The sequence below is a fragment of the Chelon labrosus genome, assembly GCF_963514085.1.
Source record: "Chelon labrosus genome assembly, contig: SCAFFOLD_113, whole genome shotgun sequence".
NCBI classification, from domain to species: domain Eukaryota; kingdom Metazoa; phylum Chordata; class Actinopteri; order Mugiliformes; family Mugilidae; genus Chelon; species Chelon labrosus.
The window spans coordinates 58,642-68,059 of NW_028181586.1; the positions used below are offsets into that span (position 1 = coordinate 58,642).

At 42.5% G+C, this 9,418-nt stretch overlaps 1 protein-coding gene across 1 annotated transcript in view; it reads left to right on the forward strand.

Moving 5' to 3' along the window:
- The window catches only part of LOC311509874 (protein NLRC3-like), a gene marked incomplete at its 5' end in the record, with an annotated part of 34,269 nt that extends 30,822 nt beyond the window's left edge, over positions 1-3,447 (forward strand). Inside the window, 2 exons of the mRNA XM_084575312.1 lie at positions 1,533-1,706; positions 3,202-3,447. Coding sequence (XP_084431438.1) covers positions 1,533-1,706; positions 3,202-3,379 — 352 coding nt within the window. The 3' untranslated portion in view covers positions 3,380-3,447. The remainder of the gene's footprint in view (positions 1-1,532; positions 1,707-3,201) is intronic.
- Positions 3,448-9,418: the final 5,971 nt, after the last annotated feature.

Sequence of the window (9,418 nt, forward strand, 5' to 3'; positions counted from 1 at the left end):
CATGACCCGGAAGTAGAGGGGGCGGGACTTCGGCTCTCTATGCGAAACGGCTGTTTTTTTTTTTTTTAAAGGGCGTGCGCTCATGAGCACCCACGGAAGAAAACATAAATCGGTGCCTATGCATGTGACTGTTGTTGGAAGACACACTTGAACATGTCAACTTGTCCTTTAACATTTGAATGACACAAACCTCCTGAGACACCAAATCCAGGAAGAAGAAGGTCCTGGAATCAAAGAACTAATCAACAGTTTGTAGTCCAACATGTGTGAGGAGGAGATATTGATCCTGTAATGAGGTCAGCAGCATCTTATTGATCTGTGTTGACATGAATAGTTGTCTGAATGTTGTAGATAGATAGATAGATAGATAGATATAGATAGATAGATAGACGACTTTATTGATCCCCTTGGGAGGTTCCCGCAGGGAAATTGACATCTCCATCGCATACAGCACTGTCAGACATACATGTAGGAAACAGTATAATAAGCCCAGAATACCAAAACACCCAGTGAAGAATAATAAAAATAGTAATACAAAATAAATATTGACTATACATGCATGGTTGTTGCATAAATAGAGAAATAAATATTGTGACTGTACATGACTGTACATGCACTGTTTATTGCACTTTACTATTGCAGGTTAGTTAAAAAAAGTCATTCAGGCCCTTTCCTTTTGTCCTCCTCCCCCCAACTGAGTGGTGGTTAAACAGTTTGATGGCACGGGGGACAAAGGAGTTCCTCAGTCTGTTAGTCCTGCACCTTGGGAGGAGCAGCCTCTCGCTGAAGGTGCTTCTCTGGCTACTGATGGTCGTGTGCAGAGGGTGGCTGGCATTTTCCAGGATACTCGTTAGTTTTTTAAGTGTCCTGCTCTCTGCTACAGTAGCCAGAGGGTCCAGCCTCGTGCCAACCACAGAGCCAGCCCGCCTGATCAGCGTCTCCAACCTGGAGAGGTCTGCCTTGGAGGTGCTCCCACCCCAGCACACCACAGCGTAGGACAGGACGCTGGCGACCACAGACTGGTAGAAGATCCCCAGGAGCTTCTTGCAGATGTTGAAGGATCTTAACCTCCTCAAGAAGTACATCCTGCTCTGGGTCTTCTTGTACAGCTGCCCCGTGTTGCTCGTCCAGTCCAGTTTGTTGTCCAGCCACAGCCCAAGATATTTGTAGGTCTGCACGACCTCCACCTCCTCCGCTCCTATCAGAACTGGTCTGGGGTTGGGTCTGTCCCTCCCAAAGTTAATGACCAGTTCCTTAGTCTTTGAGGTGTTGAGCTGTAGATTGTTTGTGTGGCTCCAGACAACAAAATCCCTCACCAGGCTCCTGTACTCCTCCTCTTCGTCGCCACTGATACACCCCACAATGGCCGTGTCATCTGCAAACTTCTGGATGTGACACGTGTCTGAGATGTAGACGTGTGCTGACATTTGGATGATGTCTGTAGAAGGCTGACATGATGAAGATCCACAATATTTCAGACCTCAACACATCTGATTGATCATCAATCATTTCATCTTTTATTCTTTATTCAGATTGTGGAACTGCAGTTTGTCAGAGATCAGCTGTGATTCTCTGGTCTCAGCTCTGAAGTCCAACCCCTCCCATCTGAAACGTCTGAACCTGGGTGGAAACAACCTGAAGGATTCAGGAGTGAAGCAGCTGTGTGGTTTTCTGGAGAGTCCAGACTGTAGACTGGAGACTCTGGGGTGAGTTCACTGTCTGTTACTGTTGTAGATCTGATATGTTTAACCACCAACTGAATTTAATTTATTTTAAATAAAACTTTATTGTTCCTCAAAGTGAAGACAAATACAAACTCATTTAAATAACTGTATAATGTTGAGCTTCATTTATGGAGTGAAATTAGTCTCAAAATGGTCACAAATGCATGTTCCATGATCCACACGTGAAACATGACATTCACTAATGCGTACCTAGCTATCTGAACGTGTGTGATTGTTTTGCAAATTCACAAATCAGATGGTTCAACTTCACAAAGCTCATCCTTTTCGTTTTCAAAAGACTTCCTGTCTTACGAGTGTCTAAGCCTACGCATACGGATCAGCAGATACGGACAGATCAGGCTGCGCACGCACACAGAGTTTTGAGACTATTTTCACGCTGCTCAGATCCACAGATCCACAAATGCATGGTGCCTTTAAGTGTCACCGGGAAAATGGGAAATCTGGGCTTTGGGCCAAGTGAGCTATATCTTTCCTTTAGGGAAAATGAATCTTTACTGATATAACTCGCTTCCCGTTTAGTTAAAACACTGAACTCAACAGAGGACCACGTAGATATTAATATATATTTTTAATTTAAGATTATTGTAATAATTTAAACATCTTTGGTGCAATAAGTCTTTGGTACAGGCTAAAAGCAGTTAGTGCACAACCGCAGACAATACCGGGACCCCAGACTAGTTGGTCTGAAGTGAGTTTAAAATCAAATATAAATGTAAATAATACAAACTAATACTTTGTTATAAACTCTGTGATAATGTTTTGGATAGATGGCGTATCTAATGCGCTGCTGATTCCATTCATGGGTAAATGTAACAACAACTGATATCAATATGAATCCTTTTGTTCCAAAGAATGATATATATTGTATAATCACTTTATTATCATTCCTATGTATATAATATATATTTTTCCATCTCTAGTTTTTGTACATTTGTTCATAAATTCATTTTGTAAATGTTTTGCTGATACTATTTTTAATTTATTTTACTCTGAAGAGTTTGGTCAGAGCCAAAACCCTAGACAAAGGGATGTACTTAACATGTTCTTACAGACCTACATAGTAGCTCTATATTAACTGTGACATAACATAATTAGCGTTAGCATTGATAGTCATTACATTTATATACCTGATCTGTCCGTATCTGCTGATCCGTATGCGTAGGCTTAGACACTCGTAAGACAGGAAGTCTTTTGAAAACGAAAAGGATGAGCTTTGTGAAGTTGAACCATCTGATTTGTGAATTTGCAAAACAATCACACACGTTCAGATAGCTAGGTACGCATTAGTGAATGTCATGTTTCACGTGTGGATCATGGAACATGCATTTGTGACCATTTGGAGACTAATTTCACTCCATATTCATTCCTGGTCAACACACACATTGATGAGGACACATTAAAAACCTCAACACATCTGATTGATCATCAATCATTTCATCTTTTATTCTTTATTCAGATTGTGGAGATGCAGTTTGTCAGACATCAGCTGTGATTCTCTGGTCTCAGCTCTGAAGTCCAACCCCTCCCATCTGAAACATCTGGACCTGAGTGACAACAACCTGAAGGATTCAGGAGTGAAGCAGCTGTGTGGTTTTCTGGAGAGTCCAGACTGTAGACTGGAGGATCTGGGGTGAGTTCACTGTCTGTTACTGTTGTAGATCTGATATTAGGGCTGGGTGACAGTGTTGGGTATAGTTACTTTATAAAGTAGTTAGTTAGGTTACTACGTTACCATCAATTAAAAGTAATCCGTTACGTTACAGCGTTACCTATGAATAAAAGTAACATGTTAGAGTACTCGTGCGTTACCAAACATTAAAAGCCGTTTGCAGCGCCTCACACATGCTGCAACTCAGCGACACAGACACACAGCCTCCTTTAAATGCACAGAGAAGTCCTGACAATGAATAACGTCAGTCATCCAACCAAATGAACTCTGCAGGATAACAATACCAGGAAAGACAGTCAGCAATATGCCACATAGCGTTTTATTCATGAATTATTTTTTGATCAGTTAGAACATATGATCAAAATTCAGGAGTTTCATTTTGTTTGCTACTCATATACACCTACCCAGCCCAGGTAGCCTATATATGAGCACCTAACAAGATTAGGAAACTCCTGAATTAGTTTTAACCTGAATGCAGTTATGAAAGTGCATTTAATTGAGCTTAAGTAAACACAATCTGAGGTAAACAGGTAGCAGATTCACATCCATTTAGAAATGAACGACCAGTCAACGATCTAACAGACATTTTTACAGCTGCCTCTATGTCAAACAAAAATGATAACAGGCCGAATAACACAAACAATAAAATGGCTCACTGGCACACAGGCAAATGACAAATAGCCTAATAGCTGAACTATGAAAATACTATTCAAGTGTCACAAGCCTAAATTCACTTTACCATCGTCCACTTCCATTTACTCTTCAAAGTAGTGATTAAAACGTAGCAGAAGAAGATTTTAGAAACGTCTGTCTGACAGTCGACTTCTCTGAGGAGTAAGAACGAGACTCCTGAGGCTGGAAAGCCTCTCCACGGGTGCACTGGAGGGTGGTGGAGTATTGAAGCACAGAAATACTGTCTTGATCCTGGGGAACTTGTTGAACATATCGATCTCCACACCTGACTTAAAATACTCAGCAATTTGAGTGTCCACCGACTCTGAGACCTGGCTGTCCTCTGTAAATGAAAAAAAGTCGTCTCCTCCGCTGAATGAACAATTCTCCAACCTGCCTGTGATTCCTCTTACATTTTCAAACTGTCATGTAACATCATCAGTTTGTATCATCAGATTCCACATGTACGCTTTAGTCAGATATGTGAATCTATGACAGATGGATGTTTATCTTGCTGTTCTCTTCTCTCTTTGCTGTTCTCTTCTCTCTTTCTTCTGTCTCTACCCGGCTGGCCTTAGGCAGATGGTTCCTCCATATGAGCTGAGTTCTGTTCAAGGTTTCTTCCTGTTAAAGGGAGTTTTTCCTGCCACCGTCTCCTTCAGGCTGCTCTGGAGGTTTCTGTACGGGTTTTGTAAAGCGTCTTGAGACGATTTTTTATTGTTACTGATGCTATATAAATAAAATTGAATTGACAGGTGCAGGTGACAATTCCTCCAGCAGTGGATGCCCCAGCGCACGGCACTCGGCAGCAAACAGCACCTTTACCCAGCGCAGTTTGAGTTTAGGAATGGTCAGTGCAGCCAGCAGGGCCTCCTTGCTGTCCAGCGTGGAAGCAAAGCGTCTCTTTATGGCCTGCAAGATATAGGCATATGGAAATTAGTTTAAAACCTGCAGTGTAAATCTTATCAATGTTTTTTTTTTGATATGAGCAAAAACATAAAACAGACGAAAAAAGCTCAACTACCTCAACTATGACATCAGGCAGGCCAGATGTCATCCAGGAGAGACTGTCTTTTAGATCCAGTGTTTTAGCCATCAGGGCCTCCAGTGTCGGCAGGATAGTTCCATCAAAGCAGTTCTCCTCCCCTTGAAGAATATCCAGGGCCATGGCCAGCGCTTTGAGAATCACGCAGTACTCTTTAATAAACTGCTGCTCCCTGTCCGTAATGCACCTGATGCCCAGTTGGGTGCATAAGTTCTGCAGGTCAGTGATGGGGATGTCTATGACCCTGCACAAAGCCTCATGAAAAGAGTCCATCTGGTCGTCGTGGCAACCAGCAGCTTTCTCCTGCTGAATGTTTCCACAGTTTCTGATGCTAATGTTGATCTGCTGGCTTTGGTCCAGAGTGCTGAACATTTAGCGATGGCTCTCCTGTTACTGCTCCAGTGTCACTGTTGGAAGACAGCCATTTCTCTATGTCAGTGGTGGAGATGAGATTCAGACTGATCATACTGTCATTGCCATCACCATCACAGCTGGACAGTACATTGTTTAGATCCTCCAAAGTCACACTTTCATTCCCATCTTCCTCCTCCTCTGTTTCTGAGTCCGAGGCCGTTTTGTGAAACACCTGGAAAGCCTCAACAAAATGAGATCCATAGTCAGTGACCGTGGCTGTCACTTTCCCACCAAGGCCATATGACACATGGATTTGTTCAATCTCCCCGGCAGTTACGTCACTCGATGAACTGCAGTTTTTTGCACGGCCGCTCAAGCTGAAGCCTGTTTCCCTTAGTTTAGCCCCGCCCACAAGCTCCTCCATTGGCTCTGCCATCTCTTGTGTGATTGGCCGTCTCCGCTGTCACTCCACCTTGCTGTCACACCGGTCTGCTAGTCTTTGGTCAGGAGTCCTTGTTAATCTGCTACTGTAAATTGTTCCTTTGTTCTGCCTGGGTCACGTCAGCTAGAAGGATTGGAATATCAGAGCTTTCATTGACATTAACCTTTGAATCGGTGTCCATGTGTGGATGTGTGTTTGGTAATTAGGCGCAGCCAGGATGTCTACAAAAAGAAAAGTGGACATAAGAGACTTCTTTACAAGTCAAAGTGGAAGTTCCTCAAAGAAATGCGTTGCAGCCATCCTGCAACACCTTCACTGGCTCCAATAAAGCAGCATATCCACTTCAAGATCCTCCTCATCATTTACAAAGCTCTCAATAATCTTGGAAAGTCTATTAGTTTGATTGAAAGTGCTGATAAATCAAACTTCTCTCTGACACTAATTTCAAATCAAATGTAATACTTGACTACTTCCACTGAATAATGGACATTTGATTCAGTTTCTCTCCACCTGTGATGCCAGTTTGACCTGCCCACCACTGGGTGGTGCTTTGTAAATGAGCTCTGTTTACCATAGATTCCATAAAGAAGTGTAACATTGGTGGTACTGAGTTGGAGTGAAGTTGACTAACAAGGTGAAACACAGAATTGGGTGATAATGTTTTGCTACATGCTTTACAAGCAGTCAAACCAAAAAAGGGAACATTAAACTTAAAAGTAGTCCCAGTAAGGACAAGACGTGTCGGCAGCACAAACTTTGTTTTTTCTACCATTTAAAGTCAATACTGTCAATACTGAAAAAGTACTTAGAGTTAATGACATTTGAATGAAAATTAAATGCTATTGAATTACATTATTATCATTTTTAAAAAAGAAAGTGACGGGTAAAAATGGATGATGACGGGATTATTATGACCCTGTCAGTCAAGATGAGAGACATCTAAAAAGTCCAGCTCAACCTCTGCATATAACGTCATTTTGTTGCTCATCTGATACTTTGAATCTGAACCATCTCCAAATTACTGAGCCACTGCTTTTTCTTTTACTAACCAATTTCTCCTCCACCCACTCTGCAGACGTTGTTGCTCCTCCTCTGTGCATGAAAGAGGAGGGACGGGGGGAGCAGTGCAGAGAGCTCCGGGTCAGCAGCTTGATGGAGCAAGGATCACCGCGCTAATTTGAACTATATCCATATACCAGATATAGTTTAAATACCGTATCACATTAAAACATAGATCCATATATTTATTAATGTGATATATCACCCAGCCCTATCTGATATGTTTAATCACCAACTGAATTTAATGTATTTTATGTAAAACTTTATTGTTCCTCAAAATGAAGACAAACACAAACTCATTTAAATAACTGTATAATGTTGAGCTTCATTCCTGGTCAACACACACATTGATGAGGACACATTTAAAACCTCAACACATCTGATTGATCATCAATCATTTCATCTTTTATTCTTTATTCAGATTGAGGAGATGCAGTTTGTCAGAGATCAGCTGTGATTCTCTGGTCTCAGCTCTGAAGTCCAACCCCTCCCATCTGAAAGATCTGGACCTGAGAGACAACGACCTGAAGGATTCAGATGTGAAGCAGCTTCTTGATCTTGTGGAGAGTCCAGACTATAAACTGGAGACTCTGAGGTGAGTAGAGGGTTCCAGTCAGTCCATGCTGCTTTCATCAGTATTGTCCTAAACACAGTTAGTATCAAAGATCCAGTGTTTCCTGTAAACCTGCAGCTTCTCAGTGAAGCTGTGAGAGGAGAATGGAGACAAGCTTCAGGATTGGACAGAAAGACAGAGAGAGAGACAACAGTCAGCCAATCAGATGAGCCAGAAGCTTGTTGTGATCATGTGTTTGAGTTGATGTGAAGACGACTGTTGTTGTTGTGTTGATGTGTCCAGGAAATAAAGCTGGATTCCAGCTGACAGCCTTCCAAGATGTATAGAGACAGTGGTGGTCATTCATCAGATCTGATCAACAACTGATCACAGCTCTGAGATCAGTCTGACTGAAGCCTGCACATCACAGAACCAGCATTACATTTAGTAACCATGAGCAGAGTCATCACATGTGTCATTAGTTTGATCAGATCTCTTCAATGACAGCCTCCATGTTTATTAGTCAGCTGATCTTTGTTTAAATGGAGCAGCAGTAAATCCATCACTAAAGTGTTGGTGCAGTAATGAAGCGTTCAGGACTCTCAGCAGTTTATTAGTCAAATCTGCAGAGGAAACAGACTTGATGCTAAAAGTCTCTGCAGGTCTGTGTGTGTTCACTCCAACACGTTAACATGAGGCTGAAAGGAAGCTGGCTGAGCTCCACAGCTGCTCCACTGCTGCTCTGAACAGGACTGAAGTCCCTGCTGCTCTTTCTACTGGATGTGATGATGAAGGGAGACTCTGGAAACACTCCTTCACCTCCTCTCTTCTTTCTCCTCCTCTCTACAGGTGGAAGGACTCATGGTTTTAAACAGGACGGTGTGTGTTGTGAGAGGATGAGCTGTGTCCTGATGATCCAGAGGTTGAAGCAGACTCTGACTGGACCATGTTACTGGGAGGTGGAGAGGAGAGCTTCATCCACATGGTCTCCATTTAAGACCATCAACAGAGCTGCACTTCAACTCTTCACAGAGCTCCAACAAATCAAGTCCAGTCCCTCATGAATGATTCAGACACATGTCAACCTGCCAGCATCAACAGTCCTTCCTGTTGTTGTGTAGATGTTTGTTCCATGTCTTCTCTTGTCTCTGTAGAAACAGTAGATTCCAGATGTTTTTACTCCTGTTTCATCCACATATTTATTGTGTTGGAGCGAGCAGCAGCTGCTTTATCTGTCATTGGTTATTGGTTGGTGAGTGTTTCCTGTTTGTAGAACTGGTGGTGAACTGTAGGAACAGGTGAGTTTAGAGACTAAAAGATGATTTAAAAGCAGCTGAAGATAAAACATGAAGCTGTCGACTGTAAAGCTCACAGTCAGACCAGAGACTCTATCAGATCCATGCTGGAGCTGGAATGAGTCTTCTTCGAAACCGTCCCTCCAGAGGACATCTCTTTTCTGTCTCTACCCGGCTGGCCTTAGGCAGATGGGTTCCTCCATATGAGCTGAGTTCTGTTCAAGGTTTCTTCCTGTTAAAGGGAGTTTTTCCTGCCACCGTCTCCTTCAGGCTGCTCTGGAGGTTTCAGGCCGGGTTTTGTAAAGCGTCTTGAGACAATTTGTATTGTTATTGACGCTATATAAATAAAACTGAATTGAATAATCTGGCCCACAGCATGAATCTGCAAAGTACGTAGAAGACTACTGGTATTTGGGAAGGTTCATTAAGTATCTGGAATGTCCTATGTTCAACATGGTTCCTGAATGCACCATTTTCTTGTGGTATGGACAGGTGTCAATCTGTTTGATTAGCCAATCAGTGATGTTCAAGTTAACCTACCTGGTAACCAGGTGGGTGGGACTGAGAGGAAAGAGACGGAGCGA